This window comes from Podarcis vaucheri (assembly GCF_965113315.1).
Source record: "Podarcis vaucheri genome assembly, chromosome: 13".
Taxonomy (NCBI): domain Eukaryota; kingdom Metazoa; phylum Chordata; class Lepidosauria; order Squamata; family Lacertidae; genus Podarcis; species Podarcis vaucheri.
This window is the reverse complement of record NC_138751.1, coordinates 53,528,588-53,550,733: the sequence shown is the minus strand read 5'-3', so window position 1 is coordinate 53,550,733 and position 22,146 is coordinate 53,528,588. Positions and strand designations below refer to the sequence as shown.

General features: G+C 40.3%; 1 protein-coding gene and 1 long non-coding RNA gene across 9 annotated transcripts in view; one reads left to right on the top strand and one right to left on the bottom strand.

Moving 5' to 3' along the window:
- LOC309516374 overlaps positions 1-22,146 on the bottom strand; it is a 105,690-nt gene that overhangs the window by 25,392 nt on the left and 58,152 nt on the right. For 3 of the 7 annotated variants that reach the window (XR_014212837.1, XR_014212838.1, XR_014212840.1), the window contains one exon: positions 8,773-8,829. The exons of 2 other annotated variants lie outside the window; for them this stretch is intronic. This is a non-coding gene — a long non-coding RNA (uncharacterized lncRNA). Of the gene's footprint in view, positions 1-1,811; positions 2,044-8,772; positions 8,830-22,146 lie in introns of those variants that run through there. 2 more of the 7 variants (XR_014212842.1, XR_014212843.1) reach the window with 2 other exon arrangements.
- Positions 1-22,146, top strand: part of GALNT1 (polypeptide N-acetylgalactosaminyltransferase 1) — a 56,842-nt gene that overhangs the window by 32,733 nt on the left and 1,963 nt on the right. The window contains exons 1-9 of one of the 2 annotated variants that reach the window (XM_082194922.1): positions 1,701-1,787; positions 6,343-6,509; positions 9,233-9,440; positions 11,615-11,785; positions 12,811-12,928; positions 13,517-13,697; positions 15,413-15,552; positions 20,188-20,286; positions 21,733-21,867. In XM_082194922.1, coding sequence (XP_082051048.1) covers positions 6,467-6,509; positions 9,233-9,440; positions 11,615-11,785; positions 12,811-12,928; positions 13,517-13,697; positions 15,413-15,552; positions 20,188-20,286; positions 21,733-21,867 — 1,095 coding nt within the window. In that variant the 5' untranslated portion in view covers positions 1,701-1,787; positions 6,343-6,466. Of the gene's footprint in view, positions 1-1,700; positions 1,788-6,342; positions 6,510-9,232; positions 9,441-11,614; positions 11,786-12,810; positions 12,929-13,516; positions 13,698-15,412; positions 15,553-20,187; positions 20,287-21,732; positions 21,868-22,146 lie in introns of those variants that run through there. The other variant, XM_082194921.1, reaches the window with a different exon arrangement.

Below are 22,146 nucleotides of genomic sequence, written 5' to 3'. Positions count from 1 at the left end.
TTGAGTGCTGCCCATACTCTTAGATCAGGGTATGTAAAACTCGCTTGGAGACACATCTTGTTTTTAACTTGTGCGTGGATATACAACTCTATTTTGGACTTTTCACATACATTAAATTAGTTATGCATGGATTGTATTTTTATTTAGATGTGTGAACAAGGTCTTGCATCTTGGTTAATACCCATTATGTTTCTAAGACTGTCTACCTACTGAGCATATGTGCCTTTAAAAAGTTAATTGCTATTGTGAAACAATGGAATGAACTATTTTTTTGTAATTAGCATAATTATTAAGCACGTTGATCTGATCTAGTAAAAGTAATGTTTTGAAAATACTTTGACGAAGCATTTTTTGTCTGGTCTAATGTGCACATCTAGTCCTTAACTTTAAATCTTGATTTCTTGCATTCAGAGCTATTTAATTTAATTTGGAATTCCATGTAAAAAATGAAGAATATTATCCCACTGGTGATTATGTAATATATTTTCAGTTGTATGAATTGAGTGATCTTTTGGAAGTTTTCTGAAGTCTCAACAGTGGAAAAGGTTTTGATGGATGGTTTTGATCTTTGGATGCCAGATTTTGTCTTGTCCACAACCCCAAAGTTGAATGCATCTGTGGCTTGAGGTTTATTCCATTGGTAGGGTGTTATCCTCTCCCCAGTCTTGATGTGCATTCATTCAAAAATTCATGCTTATTTCTCTTGTGTGCTCTCTTTTCCATGACTACTGTATGCTTTTAGATAATATTTCAGGTAATTCTGGGAAAGGTAAAGCAGCTTTAACACCAAAAGTGTCCATTTTGGCCCACAATAAAAATTCAAAAATCCTCATTAGGGCAATAGCTTTACGAGACCAACCAAAATGTCATAAAGTGTGTACTTCGATAACCTCTGTGGAGGTAATGTATTAGTAAGAAAGATGATAGGAACATCACCTCCAATGTTTAGAGTTATGGTTGCTCAAGACCCATACAAGGTTCGGCTTTGAACCAGATTTTAAGTAGGTTTCACAAGAAGGAGTTCTATTTTTCTAGAAAAAGAGGTGAACTCATCATGAATGCCTGCCTTGTTCTCTTACAGTGACAATGGTGCCTACCTGAGAGGTGTCGGAACTGAGTTCCAGTGAGTTCTGACTGAAAAAAAGCCCTGACAATAAAGTAAACTGATGAGATCAGCCTCCAACATTCCTAGTTGATCGCAAGCAAAGGAGGTGCTAATACGTCAGTCCACTGTGCTTCTTGTTCTTTCTAGGAACTTCTGTCCTAGAGGAGAATTGGAGACTCTTAAAAGTTGCTTCTCTTAAATACACAGCAATACTCCATGTTTGGAGCCCATGACAGAATTGACCTAGGATTTTCTTTAGGCACCTACATTTTAAAAGTGGATTTTCCTGGAAAAAAACCAGAAGTCTAAATCTTTTTTATTTTTCTTCTCAAAAGTAACTAACTTACATATCCTAGATTTGTAACATCTTTTACTAATACATACAGTCTGGTATTTCAGCCTTCATCTAGTTAACATGTAAAATAATTTTATACGGCAAAGAACAGATTTTTAAGTTTTTCATCAGAAAGCTCTCTTGGGGGGCAGCTGGCTTATGCCATAAGCACCAGAAAATCTCCAGAACTTTCTTTATATGAATTCTGCTTGAATCTCTAACCACAATGGTTTCAAGGACCATTTTGGATTTTGTTTCTAGGGTCTAAAGAAGATTTCTACTTGAATCATGAGATATTGCAACTTTCTTATATCAGAAGAGAGGAAAATTTCATTCTCTTGATGTCAGGTAAATTATGAAATAACTGTTAAGGTCAGACTTGAACTTGACTACAAACCAGTGTGTGGATGCTGAAAAGATTTAGCATACATAGGCTACTAGATGGAGTAGTGTCTCTTGGAGACTTAACACACAAATTCCTATTGATTTTCGTAAAAGTATTGCTGTTTAGCCCTGCTGTTTCTTCAGGAAATGTTCCACTATACATTTGTCTTGTGCCTGTTTTCCGAACTGTTGGCAATTAAGTTCATTGTTATCATACTGCCTGTTGGGTTGGATTACAAAACAGGCATTCAAGTTTGATATATCCTGTATGGAACAAAATCTCAGTGAACACTTCATGTCTTTTAGATGCAGTCCTGTGCCCATTTACATGGGATAATGTCCCACTTACTTCATTGTGACTTATTTTGAGTAGATATGTATTAACAAGGGTGCCAACTTGAATGACATATTGTGGGGGCCCAGGTAAGCCCCACCCCACAATTGATCACATGACATGACACAGTCACAACATTTGAATAGCAATGCCCATCAACCTTGGGGGGCCCTGGCCCCTTCAAATATTCTATTGGTGGGCCAAAGCCCCCTTGGCCCCTAGGAGATGGCTCCTATGATGTATATAAGATTGTGCTTTACATCTATAAAATATACCTTGGGGAGTGTGTGTGTGTGTGTGTGTTATGTATTTCCTGCAGTACTTTTCCCATTTGTGGCATTTTTGAACTATTTTGAACCAGTGACATGCTTGGCCAAGTCTGAGGGCTGCCTAGAATTATTAGCAGTTTTGACCAGTTCTGCTTCCGATAATCCATGGTAATCACAATTGATGAACTTTACCTGTTTGTGAGTACATAGAATGTAATCAGTTGAATATTGGTTGATTAGCCACTAGGGTATCTTTAGACTTGAAATGTCTTATTGGGCTGTCTAATTGGATGCCAGTGGTCCTTTGTTAACCTTATTCTGCTGTTAACATAGAGCCAGCTCAAGACCCTGGGTCTTTGAAGACTGCTGTAGAATATTTTATTGCGTTTTAGGTGATCTGCATAGACATTTCCTCCTAGATTAAGAATCTTATAAAGTGGTACCTTGGTTCTCGAACTGAATCCATTCCGGGAGTCCGTTCGACTCCTGGAACCATTTGAAAACCAAGGCGCGGCTTCCGATTGGCTGCAGGAGCTTCCTGCACTCAAGCGGAAGCTGCGTTGGATGTTCAGCTTCCAAAAAACATTTGCAAACCGGAACACTTACTTCCGGGTTTGCAATGTTCGGGAGCCGATTTGTTCAGCAACTAAGCCATTCAGGAAGGAATCAAGGTTTGACTTTACCTCTGCTTCACAGCTTGTTGTTGTTGTTGTTGTTGTTGTTGTTGTTGTTTAGTCGTGTCCGACTCTGGACCAGAGCACGCCAGGCACTCCAGTCTTCCACCGCCTCCGGCAGTTTGGTCAGGCTCATGTTTGTAGCTTCGAGAACACTGTCCAACCATCTCATCCTCTGCCATCCCCTTCTCCTTGTGCCCTCCATCTTTCCCAACATCAGGGTCTTTTCCAGGGAGTCTTCTCTTCTCATGAGGTGGCCAAAGTATTGGAGCCTCAGCTTCACGATCTGTCCTTCCAGTGAGCACTCAGGGCTGATTTCCTTCAGAATGGAGAGGTTTGATCTTCTTGCAGTCCACAGCTAAAAGGTAAAGGTAAAGGTACCCCTGCCCGAACGGGCCAGTCTTGACAGACTGTGGGGTTTGTGCGCCCATCTCACATCTATTGGCCGGGGGCCAGCGCTGTCCGGGGACACTTCTGGGTCACGTGGCCAGCGTGACATCGCTGCTCTGGCGAGCCAGAGCCGCACACGGAACGCCGTTTACCTTCCCGCTGGTAAGCGGTACCTATTTATCTACTCGCCCCCGGGGGTGCTTTCGAACTGCTAGGTTGGCAGGCGCTGGGACCGAGCAGCGGGAGCGCACCCCGCCGCGGGGATTTGAACCGCCGACCTTTCGATCGGCAAACCCTAGGCGCTGAGGCTTTAGCCCACAGCGCCACCCGCGTCCTAGTCCACAGCTAGGTGGCTTTAAATATATGTTATTTAAATACTAGAATAATAACTAGAATAATATTAGAATAATAAAGCAGGTTAGTGTTGCTCCAGGCACTAAAGTTTTCTCATACAGCCAAAAGAGCCTGCTGTATGGAAGCCCTTTTCCACATCTCAACATTACTTGTGACTTGGAATTTAAATAGTTCTCATGATCATTCTATCAAATCTGTTTTTGTAAAGGTCTGTCTTGGTCAGCCAGGCAGCAGCTTCATTTGTATTGTCTTGCTGTGGGGAAGGGATTTCAACTACTGTGTGTGTAGCTACCATGCATTGTATATTTTAATCTATTCAATACTTTTTGGCTAATAGGATGCATTCCCACATTTACCTCAGCCAATAGAAACAATACTTAAAGTATCAAAATATCAAGGACTGCCTTTCATGCATATTGTAATCTATTCTGCTTTACCAGTTCTCAATCCTGACTCAATCAGTTCTTCACTTCTAGCAGAAAAAACAGAAAAAACACAGCTCTCTGCTTGATGCACAGGTTCACCAATTTCCTTTTCTTGTGGGGAGTTTGAAAATACCCTTTCCTTTGCGTTTCTATCCACATTTGAAGGCTGCTTACCTTTCCTACTGAAATTATTGTGGCTTTCTTTTTAATAATAACTCTAAGTAACATAACTTTGAAATGTGTGTCAGTATGTCTTAAACCAGGGCAACTAGTGTAGTACTCAATTCCTCAATTCCTTTAATTTTAAACCATTTTGTTACTGGGATGCTGCTTTAACAGAATATTCCATATTCTTAAATATACTGAAAGGATTACATTCTAACTGCCGGTGATAGCTTCTCTTTATTAGATTGTAAGTTCTTTTACACTTGAATGAGAACGTCCTCTCCTTTCAGAGTTGTCAAAGCTACTTGATGTTTTGTGACATGTAAGTTAGTTTAACTGGTTAAAAGCCAAACAGTTTAATTTTCCTTGTAAGGAGCTCCCAGGCTCACTAACAAAAATACTTTCTTGTTAGCAAACAAATTGTGATCCTCTTTTGCATTTGATGGATACTGGGGTTTTTGAGGTGCACCTCCCTACCAGGGGGAACTGTTGTCTCATGAGACTGGGAGAATAGGTTTCTAGGATAAGTACAGTGGTGCCTCGCAAGACAAAAAGAATCCGTTCTGTGATTCTCTTCATCTAGTGGTTTTTCCTCTTGCAAAGCAAGCCCATTGACGGATTAGCGGATTAGCGCTATTAGTGGCTTTTAGCGGCTTATCTGCTGATCGGATCAGCTGATAAGCGGCTTAGCGGCTTAGAAAAAGGGGGAGGGGAGGGAAAAAACCAGCAGGAACTCGCAAGACATTGTCGTCTTGCGAAGCAAGCCCATAGGAGATTCGTTTTGCGAAGCACCTCCAAAACGGAAAACCCTTTCGTCTAGCGGGTTTTCCGTCTTGCGAGGCATTCGTCTTGCGGGGCACCACTGTAGTACATTTGAAACTGGACAGGAAGGAAGCTGTTTGCATATTCTTGGGGTCTTACACCATTTTCATGGGGTAATAGGAATGGCTATATTCCATGCTACTAGAGGAGACCTGAGGTGCATTTGCGGCTTTCTTGTGCGGGGTATCTAAAACTCAGCTTAATATACCTTCATAGACAAAATGGAGAACCTTTTGGATCAAGGCACTAAGAACATACTTAGTGTGGCAGACGAATATAGTTATTTAGAAATACCAGCATCCTGAAAGCACTTCTCTAGGATGGGTAGCATTACAGAAGTTGGGAAAGCCCCATTGTTAGAGTAACATTTGAGATACTGGTCTGCCTCCTTCAAGACTGTTTCTGCCTCTTGTGTATGTAGAGCTTGATCCAGTACTTTGCAAGTTGTAGTTCTGTTCTGATTAGCTGTTATTGGCCCAGAGTTTCTGATACGGTGGTTCACTCAGTGCTTGGAGCATTGATGGTGGCGAGGTCACCAATGGCATCTTCAGCTAGTCTCTGATTAATTATAAAGGATTACTCTTTGCAATCTTTAACCATAACCTGGAAATCCTCTTCATGTGTAAGAACTATTTTAATTGAGCAGTAGACCTGTCAGGAAATTCATTCTGCATCCGGACATTCTATTCTGCATGAAGCATGTTTCACACAGCTAATTGTACCCATAATTTTCTTGTTCATTCATTGATGACCTATGAAAGTTAATGCTATTACCAGCCTTCTTGCTTCAGTGTTTCAGTTGAAGTAGTCAATTGAAATGGCTAGTGTAGCATGGGTCAAAGGGCATTTTTACAGGTGAGTTCTGAATGCATCAGTGAACAAGGGCCTATTTGCAAAATGCTTGGGGAAAGGGCCTTTTCAGGGATGACAACCCATTGATGAAACACCGTCCCCAGGGAAGTTCTCCTTGTCCCTACCTTATATTTTTTAATATAAAGAGAATATTAGAGAATATTTTTTTTTATTCAAATGTAATAATAAAGGGTTCATTTATTACTGCTTTGCTTTATTTGTGTTTTGTCTTAGGTGTAAGACAAAAGTATATCCAGATAACCTTCCTACAACAAGTGTTGTAATTGTCTTTCACAATGAAGCTTGGAGTACTCTCTTGCGAACTGTACATAGTGTCATCAACCGGTCACCGCGACACATGCTGGAAGAAATTATTCTGGTAGATGATGCTAGTGAAAGAGGTAAGATTGCATAAGGTGCAGTTTGGGCATATTGCATGAATTCAAAAAACTGAGTAGCAAACAAAAATGAAATGCCGGTTGCTGATATGACTGTAGTTACTGGACAGATTAGAGCAGTTTTCATCAGGTGAAAATGAAATGCCTGTTTTGATAGGTAGAGTGTAAATATTTATATTTGAGAAAGCCTTCTTTAAGTCAGATGCATCTGGTAGAGGAATTGGTTCAAGTTATAGATAGCAATGGGGAAGTGCGGTGTTGCAAAACACTTTGTGCATAACTTTGCAGGTCTGCAAACCCCATTTTCGCTGGGCCAGGCCTTTTTTACTTTCCCTAAACCTGACATCATATATGATGGCTGGTCCACAGTGCTTGAGCAAAATGGCCTGGCAGATCTAAATAGATCCATAGATCATTGGTTCCCCACACCTGTTTTAGAGTAATCATAGCACTAATGTGCTTGTATACAAGTTGTTTAATATTGAATTCATTATTATTTAAGAGAAATGCAGTATTCACACTTTTAAAAAATCAATTTTAAAAAGCAACCTGATTCTTTTAGGTGGTTTTGTAATCGGTATTAGAAACTGGGATAGAAAAGCTAGGAGTGAAATGGCTTCTGGAACTTGGGTTGTAGGCACCAAAACAAGAATGTCTAGTTGCCATTTTGGGCTGGGGCAGCAATGCTTTCTATTTATTATTTTAATAAGCATGAGCTAATATACAATTCTCATAAGTGAAATATTGTTAATATCACATTTTTAACAGAAATTGTTAATACATGTTTAATTTGGTGTTTGCCATAAAAATATTGGTACCATACTTCATTTTTCAAAACACTCTACTCTTTATTGTTAAACTCCTTAACATATTGTCTATCCTTAACATATACTTTGAAGCTTCAAAGCACATACATTTCAGTAATCCTTGAGTGTCAGCCAGGCGCAAAAAGTGGCACCTAGACTTTTTGAGGTGCTAACAAATGGAGAATCTTTAGGCGCAAAATGCACCTGGTGCCCTGCTAATTTTGAGCCCTGTTTGTAATCATCAAATTTTTACTTACCATAGCCATTATATAAACTTGTATAGCAAGTATATAACATAGTATATCATCCATGCTTCTCTGTGCTAAAAACATTATCCATACAGGTACATAACATTCACTCTTTTGAATTTAATGAATTCGTTAAAGCTACCCACTGGAAGCAGTCCTTTGAACACTTCACAGACTGCATATGTTGAAATAGAGATTACTCTATGCCAGGGTAAAGTAAATCACACTCTTCAAATAACCTAGGGTGCTCTTAATGCTCAAACATGCATGAAATGAATATTCATTAAATAGTGCCTGTTTAATCTCTAAATCACTTTTTAGTTGGGTTTTGCCGTATTGATAAGTACAGTGCATCCACATTCTATTTTTCCTTTGGAATTGTGCTGAACCTGCTTCTTAAGAGAATTCTTTTGTCTTATTTAGAATTATTATTATTATTATGGATTTCTTCATTGAAGCAATGTTTTAATAAAAAGCTGTTATATGAGCTTTGCTTTTAAGAGTTTTATAAAGGTAAAGGTAAAGGACCCCTGACAGTTAAGTCCAGTCGCAAACGATTCTGGGGTTGCGGCGCTCTTCTCGCTTTACTGGCCGAGGGAGCTGATGTTTGTCCACAGACAGTTTTTCTGGGTCATGTGGCCAGCATGACTAAGCTGCTTCTGGTGAAACCAGAGCAGCACATGGAAATGCCATTTACCTTCCCACTGGAGTGGTACCTATTAATCTACTTGCACTTTGACGTGCTTTTGAACTGCTAGGTTGGCTGGGACCGAGCAACAGGAGCTCACCCCGTCGCGGGGATTTGAACCGCCGACCTTCTGATCAGCTCAGTGGTTTAGACCACAGTGCCACCCATGTCCCTAAGAGTTTTATAGTACTTAAGTAAACTGTGTATAGTACTGTATATAGTATAGTACTCTGAAACCATGTATACCTGACTCTTCAAGTTGTACATAGCTGCATAGAACTATATCAATATTTTCCTTGATGGTGCTTCTGTGACTCATATGGAACTTTGTTTAAAATAAATTGGGTTTGAAGTTTATCAAACTGAAGGATGCAGGCAGAAAATGCAATCTCTGTTTACATGCTGGTAAAATACTCTGTAAGTAGGAAATTAGGCTTCTACAAAGATTTCCTAATCTGGAGAGAGTGGGTTTCAAATTTTAGCATCAGTTGGCTGAACTGAATAAAGCAAACATTCAGCTTTACCTTTGTATCTGCTGCTGCCATATTCCCAGTAGATTTGCATAATATTTCACTTTTGCACTGGAAAAAGAAACATCAAGAATACAATACTTACTCCTTGCATAATTTAAAAGTGCTAATTTTTCATTTAGAAGAAAAATAGTGGATAAATACCGATTAGTTGTTTTGCTTACATGTGGAAAAAGTCACCATCCTGAACCAGAAAAGGAGAGTTTTAATCTTCCATTAAAATCTGCAATTTGGAGCATAATGTGTGTGTCCTGGTTCTGTTATTGCAGAGTATTCATAGTATATTCAGTCTTAAATTTAGTGTTGATATCTGGATTGTTCTGCCCCCTTTTGACTATTCTTGTTGAGAGTTCATTTAGACACAAGCCATTTTAAGAGTTCTTACTAAAATTATGAGTGTACATGTAGCTTGAATGCTACATTTATTTTATCTTTCGCTTGCCATACTTTTTAGAGTTCTTGAAGAGACCCTTGGAGAACTATGTGAAGAAATTACGAGTACCAGTTTATGTGATTCGAATGGAGCAGCGTTCTGGACTGATCAGAGCCAGATTGAAAGGAGCTGCTGCTTCTAAAGGCCAAGTCATCACCTTTTTAGATGCTCATTGTGAATGTACAGTAGGATGGCTGGAGCCACTGCTAGCACGGATAAAATTAGACAGGTGCTTATTTTATAAAACATGTTAAAGGTTAATACTGACTAATGCAGCTAATCTGTTTTTTTAAGCGTGATCCATGGACATAGTGGGTAAACTTCATTAATCCTTAGAATATAAGAAATTTGTAGTAGAAGAATATTTGCACAAAGGATTAATTAAAGAGCAGTGACAGACCTTGGTAATCTTCAAATGCAGTATGGATGTATTGCAGATACAGTGGTACCTCAGTTTACGAACGTAATCCATTCCAGAAGTCGGTTCTTAAACCAAAGCCGTTCTTAAACCGAGGCACGCTTTCCCTAATGAGGCCTCCCACCGCCGGTGCCCTTCCACCATTTGGATTCCGTTCTTAGACCGAAGTAAAGTTATCAAACCAAGACACTATTTTCGGTTTTGCGGAGTTTGTAAACCAAATCATTCTTAAACTGAACTGTTCTTAAACCAAGGTACCACTGTACAACTATATGTATAATTAATAACTGTGACATCTCAGATATCCTGCCATAGCCTGTTACTAATGTTGTTTTCTGTGTTATGCTCGCATATGCCTTGCAGCATGTTTCTCCTGAAATCAAGCAACCTGTTCTCTGAGGTACATAGGAACCTACCATTCTACCAAGTTAAACCTTTGTTTCATTTAAGGATTTTCCTGCCCTAACTGCTAGCCCATCTGGCTCTGAATACAAATACAGTGGTGCCTCCCAAGACGAAATTAATTCGTTCCGCAAGTCTCTTCGTCTTGCGAGTTCTTCGTCTTGCGATGCACGGTTTCCCATAGGAATGCATTGAAAATCAATTAATGCGTTCCTAGGGAAACCGTCTTCAGACCAGGTCCGGGGACAGTCTGTCCCCGGACCTCTTCTGAAGGCTGGGGGGGGAGGGACAAGGGCTTTTCTTCCCACCCCCAGCATTTTAAAAAACCCCGGGACAGCGGAGGACTTCTCCGCTGTCCGGGGCAATTTAAAAGCCCCTGGGAAGGCAGGCAGGGGGGACAAAGACTTTCGCCCCCCGCCCGCCTTCAGAAGGTGTTCCCGCCCCCCCGCCCGGCTTCGGAGCAGCGTTCCGAAGCCCGGCAGCGGGAGGAGGCGTTCCTGCCCCACTGCCCGGCTTCGGAGGAGGTCCGAGGACAGTGGGGAAGACGCGCTGCGCTTCCCCGCTGTCCCGGATATTTCCCTATGGGCTGTCGTCTTGCGAAGCAAGCCCATAGGGAAATTCGTCTTGCGAAGCGCCTCCAAAACGGAAAACCCTTTCGTCTAGCGGGTTTTCCATCTTGCGAGGCGTTCGTCTTGCGAGGTACCACTGTACCTTGTTTAGAGAGGGTAACAGTTTTGAATGTGGTTAATGTGAGCTTCAGTCTACTATCCTGCATTATTTAATTTCTAAGATTTCTTCTTTTATTTTTTCCCAATTTCCAATTTTACAATAATCAATACCTCTTCACACATACATACATCATAGTTTGACTTCCCTCCCCCCCTTTCTGTGGTTTCTTCTATCTTCACTTTTGATTTATGCATCTCCCCTATAACTCCTTATAATTGTTACTCTCAACTTTGAAAAGGTTAATAGTTTAACTGCTCATCTTCAGTTAATCCTGCTAATGCAGTTAACTGTTTGCAATGATTTTTAAAATACTCCAGATAATTTCCCCATTCTTTTTTAAAAGTTTCCTCATCTTGGTTCCTTATTAGTCCAGTAAGCTTAGCCATTTCTGCGTAGCCCATTAATTTTTCCTGCCATTCATCCTTGGTTGGAACTGTATCTTATTTCCATCTATTATTTATAAGATTTCTTATCTACCTTTCACCCCACGTAGAATAGAAGTGACAGCTCTTGCAGATAAAGGACTATTTCAAGTGTTTGATCATTACTTTGTTTAATAACATAGCATAGTTTCTTGTATTCTATGTTGCTGTGGTATAAAGTGAGCATGAGCCGGACAAATACGAACCTTTTAAGCCCCATTGAAATAACTGAAGCTAGTTCAAAGACACTTGTAGAAACTTAACATGAGCTGGATCATGCCTATCATGTACTAAAACTGAAACCTTTTCAGAGATGAACAGGAAATGAGATGCTCAATTTGTGGTATAGGGCTGATATTGTATGTAACAAGGGCTGTATTTTGTTCCTGTATTCTTGCCTTTTCTAATGGTCTATGACATTTCTTTCTTTAGGAGAACAGTAGTTTGTCCAATTATTGATGTAATCAGCGATGATACATTTGAATATATGGCAGGTTCTGATATGACATATGGTGGGTTCAACTGGAAGTTGAATTTCCGGTGGTATCCTGTTCCACAGAGAGAAATGGACCGAAGGAAAGGTGACAGGACCCTTCCAGTCAGGTAAAGGGAGCTGATGAGCATTATTGGGATATCCCTTCATGCATGTGTCTAATAATACAATCCAGGTTTACTCAGTTCCCAAGTCCATTTCTACATTAAAAAGAACTCTGAAGGTGCAAGGAACTGTGAGGGAAATATGATATGTAATCAGCAACCATTAACTTGATTTAAAAAACCCCAGTAAATTAAGACACATCTTAGAAAGCCTGCTGAAACAGGTAGATCATACAACTCTTAGTAATAAGTAATTGCAGGTTGAACACTAGGAAGTGTGTTCTCCCTTAACTGTGAGCATCTAAAGTGGTACCTCGGGTTAAGAACTTAATTCGTTCCAGAGGTCCATTCTTAACCTAAAACTGTTCTTAACCTGAAGCACCACTTTAGCTAATGGGGCCTCCCACTGCCGCTGCGCCGCTGCTGCGCGATTTCTGTTCTCATCCTGAAGCAAAGTTCTTAACCCGAGGTACTATTTCTGGGTTAGCGGAGTCTGTAACCTGAAGTATCTGTAACCTGAAGCATCTGTAACCCGAGATACCACTGTAGTTTGGACAGGGAGGTCCATTTCAAGTTAGTGATTAGTATGCCACTTTTTCTAAACCTGCGGCAGTGAAACAACGCTGTTTTGGCACAACATAACTTCTTCCTTAAACATGCTCTGGGGGTTTTCCCCAACCCTCCAGAGCATGGTTATGGGGTGCACAAGGAGAGAAAGTGCTTGTGCAAACATAATTAACTGGATACTGCCTATGGAAATTAATGGACCTAAGTTAATCATGTATTAATTTTATTGATATTAATGTTCTGAGTTGGACTGGCATTAGACGCAGTTCAGGATGCTGCAACATACCTTATCCTTCAAATCTGTGCTGCCTTCCTGTACTCCCAGACTGGCAAATGCCTCCCTCTTTTTCACCCTCTGGCCCAATTTTAGCTATATTTTTGTTGGGATAGAGTTCACTGCTAAGAGTAATAAATGTAATAATAAATGTCAGAGTTGGATTTAAAACATTTTCAAATTTCTTTAGGACGCCTACAATGGCAGGAGGCCTTTTTTCTATAGATAGGGACTATTTTCAAGAAATTGGGACATACGACGCAGGAATGGATATATGGGGAGGAGAAAACCTAGAAATTTCATTCAGAGTAAGTAAACTTCATTTTTATTCCCAGGTAGTGCAGCTTAGTTATGGTAGGCAGACATATTTTGAATGTTACCAGAGAAAAGATGCAAATTCTATCTTTCAACGATAGATTATTTTTTAAAATTAAAAACAAATTCAGGGAAGATAGATAACAGCTGCTTTGCCAGAGTGCTTTGGTGCAGTACTGCAAAGCACACGGTTCACAGCTCTGATCAAAAGTTCTAGGAGATCCCAGTATCTGCATGTGCAGTTGACTGAAGAATAGTTAAACTTGGGTAGAGCTGTCATGCTACCATTATGATGTTTCAGTAATACTGGTAAGTGCCCAATGTCCTTGCTGCAACAGAATGGTCTTGCTACGTAATCTGGATATGATTTCACACGGGCTGGAAGTGGGACATCTGTGATGAGTTCTCCATGAAATGGTGAAGGGTGATAACCACTGGTCAAGAGTAATGTGTAAATATAATTAGTAAAATTATAATGCAGAATTATTACTCATGCAGTTACAGTTTGCATAGTAATCGGAACCTTTCTTTCCCTAAAATACAATAGAAATATGTTTATGGTGAACTCTTGACATTTTCAGATTTGGCAGTGTGGGGGAACTTTGGAAATTGTGACATGTTCACATGTTGGACACGTTTTTCGAAAAGCCACTCCTTACACTTTCCCAGGAGGGACAGGGCAGATTATTAATAAAAATAATAGACGACTTGCAGAAGTTTGGATGGATGGCTTCAAGAATTTCTTCTACATAATTTCCCCAGGTAAGCAAGGAATCTTCAGCATAATATAGTGTCTTAAACTGATACGGTGAATGTATAAAGCCATCTTCTGCTCAGACTATTGATTCACCTGGCTCTGAAATGTGATGCTAATGCAGTTTTAGGCTGCATTAATAGAAACCATAGTTTCCATCTCATGAGAAATAATAGTTACACTTCATTTTGTACTAGACAGACCTCATGTTTGGAGTATTGTGTCCAGTTGTCGAGGAAGACTGTGAGAAGGATGTAGAAAAATTAGAGGGCAACCAAGGTGGTCTGTGGGATTGATGAGACATCATATGAGAAAAGGTTATATGAACTGTGTATGTTTAGCCATGAGAGCAGAAGGCTTGAAGGGACTGAAGGGCTGTCACACAATAGAAAGGAATCTCTGCTACTCCCAAGCGGCAGGAATAGATCTGCAGAAGTAGAGATTTCAGTTGAACATTAGGAGAAACTTCAGTAAGAGTAATTCAGCAATAGAGCCATGTACCTAGGGATGGTGGTCTCTCTCACTGGAAGACTCCAGGTAGAGGCTAGACAGCCATGTATTGCAGATGCTTTAGCACTAGATTTCCTACATTAAGCAGAAGGTTGGACTAGATTCTGTAAACATTTCTGTACTGTACTCTTCAAGATACTTGTGCTGTTACGGTGCTCAAATAAAGTAGCATCTTTAGGCATAATTCAAAGACTGTACCAAAACTACCCTGTCTGGTTGCAATTTCCTTGGAATGTTCAGACTCCTGCCAATGTGGTGTAGTGTGGTTAAGAGCGGTAGACTCGTAATCTGGGGAACCGGTTTCGCGTCTCTGCTCTTCCACATGCAGCTGCTGGGTGTCCTTGGGCCAGTCACACTTCTTTGAAGTTTCTCAGCCTCACTCACCTCACAGAGTGTTTGTTGTGGGGCAGGAAGTGAAAGGAGAATGTGAGCTGCTTTGAGACTCCTTCGGGTAGTGATAAAGCGGGATATCAAATCCAAATCCTGTGGGGCAGTGTGAGGAGGCATCTCTCTTTGGGGCAGTGGGGGGGGGGCAGTTCAGAGACCAAGAGACTCCCAAGGAGAAGGGAGAGGAGAGGAGGCGGAGGGAACACTCCATAATGGAGGGTGTTCGAAAAAGGGCGTGAGACTGCCAGCTCTGCAGGCAAGGGGTGACATAACTGGGCTCCGGAGCCCCACAGGGGTGCTGCAGGAAGAATGTACAGTGGTACCTTGGGTTACAGTGCAGTGGTTAAGAGCAGTAGACTCGTAATCTGGTGAACCAGGTTGGCTTCCCCGCTCCTCCACATGCAGCTGCTGGGTGACCTTGGGCCAGTCACACTTCTCTGAAGTCTCTCAGCCCCACTCACCTCACAGAGTGTTTGTTGTGGGGGAGGAAGGGAAAGGAGATTGTTGGCCGCTTTGAGACTCCTTCCAGTAGTGATAAAGCGGGATATCAAATCCACACTCCTCCTACCTTATATTAAATGTTCATTTGTAGCTCTGTAAGCAATTTTCATGGAAATTGGTCTGTAGATAAGAAATTGATGCGGCCTCACAGTTTCAGATAAAACTGGTTGTAAGTTTTCCTTGTGATAGTAAGATACCTAGAACCTGTCCTCAGAGATCTGTGTAAAGATTACTCTTCTCACCCAGTCCTAATTTTTGTGCAGGTAATCTATTACTGTATTTATTCAATTAAAACTGTAACTAACTGAGATGCAACTCTCTGCAGGGGTTACAAAGGTAGATTATGGAGACATATCATCACGACTTGGACTTAGACACAAGCTGCAGTGCAAACCTTTTTCCTGGTACCTAGAGACTGTTTATCCTGATTCCCAAATACCACGACTCTATTTCTCTTTGGGAGAGGTAACAATTTTAAGACCCATACAGTTTTGAGAACTCTTAATTAACTGTAGAATTCTTTAATATGCCTCAAGCGTTGAAGTAAAAAAATGTGTGTGAACGGCACACCTGTGCTTTTTTCTAATGTGCAAAGCTTTAAAGTTTGGGTAATAAGATTAAAGCAGATTTATTTCTCCCATGTGTAAGTCGTTCTGTAATGCTGTAATAGAAGAATTCAAATCCTTAGGTCATATAAAATCTAAATTAATACTTGGAAGGAAATTTTTTTCCAGAAACAGGGAATTTACATGCTGCTGCTAATGTGCACTGTGCTAACAGCTTCTAAACTTAAGTAACCACAGGCTAGTGGTGTAGCAGGGATTCTCAAGAGGAAAAGCTTGTTTTATCATAACAAGTTCCTTTCCTCTTATTATGTTCAGCATGTTTCTATACTGCCTCTTTTGTAAATAATTTTTTATTAATTTTCTCAGATAGTAAACAACAAAATAAAGATACAAAAATCAAACCACAATCTAACATTTGAACTTCTAATAAGGAATCCTACTATTTACAAGCCTTCTTTTGAGGTTCTTTAAACCTCAAGACTTCCTTCCAACACCCTTCTCCTGATTCTTTACATTTTACATCATTCTCTGCATTTTGTTATCATTTTTATCCAGTTGTTACTCCTTAATATTTTCTAGTTCCTCACTGCTTACAAGTGCTTAATCGAACCCTGCCAATGTACCAACTTGTTTACAATATTTCTGCACATATACAATAAGTTTTTCCCCATTGTTTTTACACTTCTCATTGTCAGAGTCTCTGAGTTTTGCCGTCAGTTTTGCCATTTCTGCATATTCCATAAGTTTTATTTGCCATTCTTCTATTGTTGGCAACTGTTCTTTCCATCTTTGGGCTAACAAGATCCGGGCTGCTGCTGTGGCGTACATAAATAATTTCTTCTGTTCTTTGGGAATTTCTGTTCCTGTTACACCTAATAAAAATGCTTCTTTTTTTTAAAGTTAGTTTAAACATTCTCTTCAATTCATTATATATCATTTCCCAGTAGCTTTTAATAACCTTACATTCCCATCACATATGATAGAATGTACCCTCTTTTTCTCTGCATTTCCAGCACTTATTAGAACTTGTTTTATACATTTTTTATACTTTTTTTTATACATTTTTATACATTTTAGCAAGTTTAATCGGTGTTATATACCACCGATACATCATTTTCATTCTCTTTAAGTGTGGTACATGCAGTAAATTTGAGATCCACAGTTTTTCCCTATCATTCACTTGTATATTATGTCCCAGATCCTTTGCCCACTTCATTACAGTGGTGCCCCGCAAGACGAATGTCTCGCAAGACGGAAAACTCGCTAGACGAAAGAGTTTTCCGTTTTGGAGGTGCTTCGCAAAACGAATTTCCTATGGGCTTGCTTTGCAAGACGACAATGTCTTGTGAGTTCCTGCTGGTTTTCCCCCCTCCCCCCCTTTTCTAAGCCGCTTATCAGCTGATCCGGTCAGCAGATAAGCCGCTAAAAGCCGCTAATAGCGCTAATCCGTCAATGGGCTTGCTTCGCAAGACGAAAAAACCGCTAGACGAAGAGAATCACAGAACGGATTCTTTTCGTCTTGCGAGGCACCACTGTACATACACACTTAACCTCTTCGTCTTTATTTTTCCATTCCAACAGCAAATTATACATTTTCGACAGTAATTTCATATTATCCTCCACCATTTCTCTTTGAAATCTTGATATGGTGTAACTAAATCCTTTTTGCCATTTTTAAAAGTTTCATTTAGTTGAAAGTGTTGTAACCAATCTATTACTTTCTCTCTGATTTCCTAAAATCTTTCAACTTTAATTGATTATCCACTTCTGTTAACAGCTCTCTGCTACGTTGGCCGTTTAGTCCTTATGCTAACCTTTTTTACTGATATTACTTCTGTCAGTGAGATCCACCATGGTGTCTTTTGTTCCAATACAGTGGTACCTCGGTTTACATACACTTCAGGTTACAGACTCCGCTAACCCAGAAATAGTACCTCGGGTTAAGAATTTTGCTTCAGGATGAGAACAGAAACCGGTGCGGCGGCAGCAGGAGGCCCCATCAGCTAAAGTGGTGCTTCAGGTTAAGAACAGTTTTAGTTTAAGAACAGACCCCCGGAACGAATTAAGTACTTAACCCGAGGTACCACTGTAAATCCTCACATCTCTCCCATACTTTTAAAATTGCATTTTTTATTATGTGGTTCTGGAATCCTTTGTGCACTTTGGCTTTATTATACCATAAATACGCATGCCAACCAAATCCACTGTCATGTCCTTCTAAATCTAAAAGATCTGTGTTTTCTAATTTAATCCAGTCCCGAACCCAACAGATACAGGATGCTTCATAATATATCTTTAAATCTGGTAGGGAGAAACCTGCTTCTTAATACAAATATTCTCAAAGTGGTTAACATACAACTCCTGTATTTTATTTAATCAAATCTTTAACTTACCATACAGAGTATCTACCCTCACAATGCAGTTTGCAACATATATAATAAACATTAGAATTCCCAATTATTAAAATAAAGAAACAATAAAAATGATCCTCCCGATGGACATCCAAAGCATTTCCCTGGGGATGAATTTTATTAATTTTACATGCATTATATGTCCAGAATTTCCCAGATATATCCTGAATACTACAGTCAGAAGCAGTGTCTAGGCAGAAATTGCTAAAATGTCTGGGAAAATCTGGACTTATGGCAACCCATGTCGGCATTGTCGTTACTGGCGATTTTCTTTAAAAATAGCTGCCCTACATTATATGCTATATTATAATTAACTAATTTAAAAGGCAGAACCAACAGTAAAGATACACACTCTCTGGTCAGTCAAGCCCAACTGCCTTGTGGAGTAAAAGGACTGTTGCTTGCCTCTAAAATGAAGCCAAGGAAGAATATAGACAGGGCTTTAGAGTCATACCCAAAATGATTATTAGAATCTGATCTTGGATTAACAAAGCTAAGTAATGCTATTATAATGTTTAGCTTGATCTGATTAATCATCCTATCCCATTTCAGGTTGGACAGGTAATCTCACTCCTACCCTTCCTCTCTCTCGCCCATCTTAATTTGATAATTTAGAATGAATGCCGTAGTTGCCACTCTGTGATTCTCATGATCACATGTTGTCGTCTAAATAATTGTATTGATTTTCACTAAGCTTTAGATAAAACTTTCCACATTTAAAAAAATCACATTGACTCTGAAACATCTGTTGGACTAAAGAAGGATTTCCTTGCTTTTATAAGGGGTTCAATGAGTTTGTTATAAGTCTTAGTGTTATTAAAATCTCAGATGTTGGGCAGGCATGGGTCACTTAGCTGGTTTGCAAGCTATAACCATTCTTGGGGAAAGTGTAATCTGGCCATATTATCCATGTCCTAACTAAAGTTAAGTTAACAGTACTGCAATACATTCCATGTGAGGTTCCCTTGGAAGACTGGAAAATTCAACTGATTCAGAACATGGCTTCCACTAGTGTAACACTACAACACTGTAGAATACTGGTTTACTGAAAGGAGAGCATTGGAATGTGGGGAGGGAAAAGTCAGTTAGGTGACAGTTGGGGAGTAGTAGTAGAGCAGAGCAACTGAAGAGAAAGATAAGAGAAAGCAGTGGACTAGAGAAACGGAGAGAGAGGCAAGTGGTCCAAAGTTCAAGCAGTGGGAAAAAGTGAGCTATAATAAGACAATGAAGACTATTATGTTTCAAGGGGCAATCACTGATTAAGTGCTCTTTACGGACTTTTAGGAGTCTAAGGATCTAATCTTGAACACCATGCTTCTATTTTATGCCTTTCGTTTTATTGGTGGTTTTTAAAATTGTGTGTGCTGCCTTGATAATTTGATTTGGAAGCATACTGCTGCAAGGTATTGGTATTGCCCTTCATTCCCACTTGGCCCCCATGCCACAGCTTATTCACTATTTCTCTGTTCTTCCATCCTGGTTCTTTGTTGTGTACAGTGAAGGGCATAAAGAAGGAGTGTGGAAAGAGCCTCAAGACTGCTCCTGATCTCTTTAATTATTTATTTATTTGCTTGTTTGTTGAATTTGTATACCACCCTTTACCCAAAGATCTCAGGCCAGTTCACAGCATAAAAATACAAATTAAAAACGCAAAATGCATAATAAAAACAAGAAAGCAAACCAATAACCACACCCTCCGGAAGCACATTTAACATGACATAAAAAGTTATCAGCCAAGGCCTGGTTGAAGAGGAGTGTTTTCACCTGGCCTAAAGATGTATAATGAAGGTGCCAGGCAAGCCTCCTGGGAGAGCATTCCACAAATGGGGAGCCACTGCAGAAAAGGCCCTGTTCTTGTGTTGCCACCCTCTTGACCTCTTGTGGAGGAGGCCTGCAAAGAATGGCCTCAGGTCGGCTCATGTTATTATTATTTATTCAATTTATATACCGCCGTATACCCACAGGTCTCATATGGAGAAATGTAGGATGGACAGGGTAACTGAACAGAGCACATATGCAAAGGCTTCCTTGCTTGTGATTTTCAAGCCATGCATGCAGATTGTCTTTCTAATGTAAATACGTATAGCAAACGGAGTGTGCTGAATTTTTGTTCTTGTCTTCAGATCAGAAACATGGAAACAAATCAGTGTCTGGATAATATGGCAAGGAAAGAAAATGAAAAAGTTGGCATTTTTAATTGTCACGGGATGGGTGGCAATCAGGTAACAATATAAAATTCCGAAAACTAAAATATTAGATTTTTAAATTGTATATAATTAGACAAGTCAATGTGTATGTGAATGTGAGAGTGCATATGTCTCTGTGCGTGCATGCATGAGCACTGTGTGTACATATGTGCACATATGTGCCACAGAGTGCGGAGGAAATTAATGTTTGGGGGAGTGTGTGTGCAAATGTCTGCTTGACAGTATGCTTGCGTGTGTGCGTGCGTGCATGTTTGAGTGTACAGTGTCATGCAAGAATGTATGCATCTGTAAGACTCTGTGTACATGTGTGATTGCATTTGTGCATATATGTGTGCACACAGATCTGTGTGTGAGAGACGGGGGTGGGGGTGAGATATATGGGGGAGTGAGAGAATGGAGGAGAAAGAGGAGTGTCCCCATTTAACATATTTTTCGCTCTATAGGATGCACTTTCCCCCCTCCAAAAATTAAGGGGAAATGTGTGTGTGTCCTATGGAGCGAATGCAGGCTCCTTGGCTTCAGCGATAGCAACACGAAGCCTGGAGAGCGAGAGGGGTCGGTCAGAACTTGTGCTGCGTTCCGAAGGCTTCAGGGATGGCTGCCTGAAGACTTCGGAGCACAGCGCGAGTTCCCACTGCTCTCCGGAGGCTTTGGGTGAACGCACCTTGAACACACCTTGTTTTAGAGGGGGAGAACAAGAAAAAAAATATCTCCCCCTTTCTGCACAGCGCCCCTTCAGCGAAGCGGGAGGAGAAATGGAAGGGGCTCCGTTTCTCCTGCCGCTTCCCTGAAGGGGTGCTGAGCAGAGAGGGGGAGAATTTTTTTTTCTTGTTCTCCCCCTCTAAAACAAGGTGCGTCCTATGGCCGGGTGTGTCCTATAGAGCGAAAAATACGGTATTTGTGCTTTGGCCACTCCTTCTGCCAGTGGTATGTGGCTCCAGTCACTATCTCCCAAAGACAATGTACCCCTTGACCTCAAAAAAAGGTTCCACAGTTACTGGGAAGTAAGCCTTCAGTGGGACCCACTTCTAAATGGAAATAGGATTGCACTGTACAACTTTTTTATAGTATGCTTTGATTCTTGTAGGACTTGCTTGGAAGAATATTAATTTGACTGTTGTGAGGTTGCAAGCTTGTGCAGCTAGAGGGAGATCATCCTGTTTCATGCTGTAGACCTGTTTGTTTTAGGGCATGGATGGGTGCTGTTGGGCAATATGGTGGGGAAAGTTGTAATTCCCCCTCAAAAAACTATTGGAACAAAAGTTCTGCAGCGGCCCTGCCCTCTATCCAAGCGACCCAGTGACTATATCTACCAGTAGTTTAAGAAACTCTTTTATGCAAAGTGATTAATTATTCTAAAGCTGTTTTCCATATGTGTACATTGAGGACAGGTTTAATGTTCAGAAAAACATATAAAGTGGTATATAGCATGGTAATAACAGGCTATTGCTTTCCATCAAGGTTTTCTCATATACAGCCAACAAAGAAATTCGAACAGATGATCTGTGCTTAGATGTGTCCAAACTTAATGGTCCTGTCACAATGCTCAAGTGCCACCACTTAAAAGGCAATCAACTTTGGGAATATGATCCAGTGGTAAGTTGTCTTATGACTGAAGCTCAAGGGATTAGAAAATTCAGTGACTATAGATGTTGGTATAATTATAGTTATTGTGGAGAATGCTGGTTGGAACTAGGAGATGGGAGTAATAAATTAAGATAAGTAACATGATGTGTTGCAATTTTTAAACTGTGTTGGAATTAAAGCTGCTTTTTTAGTAATGAAGTTGTGTAAGCAAAGGGAGGGAACTCATCTAAGGAGATAATTCATTCCTGTGTCCCATGGATTACAAAGGACACACACAAAAATTACAGC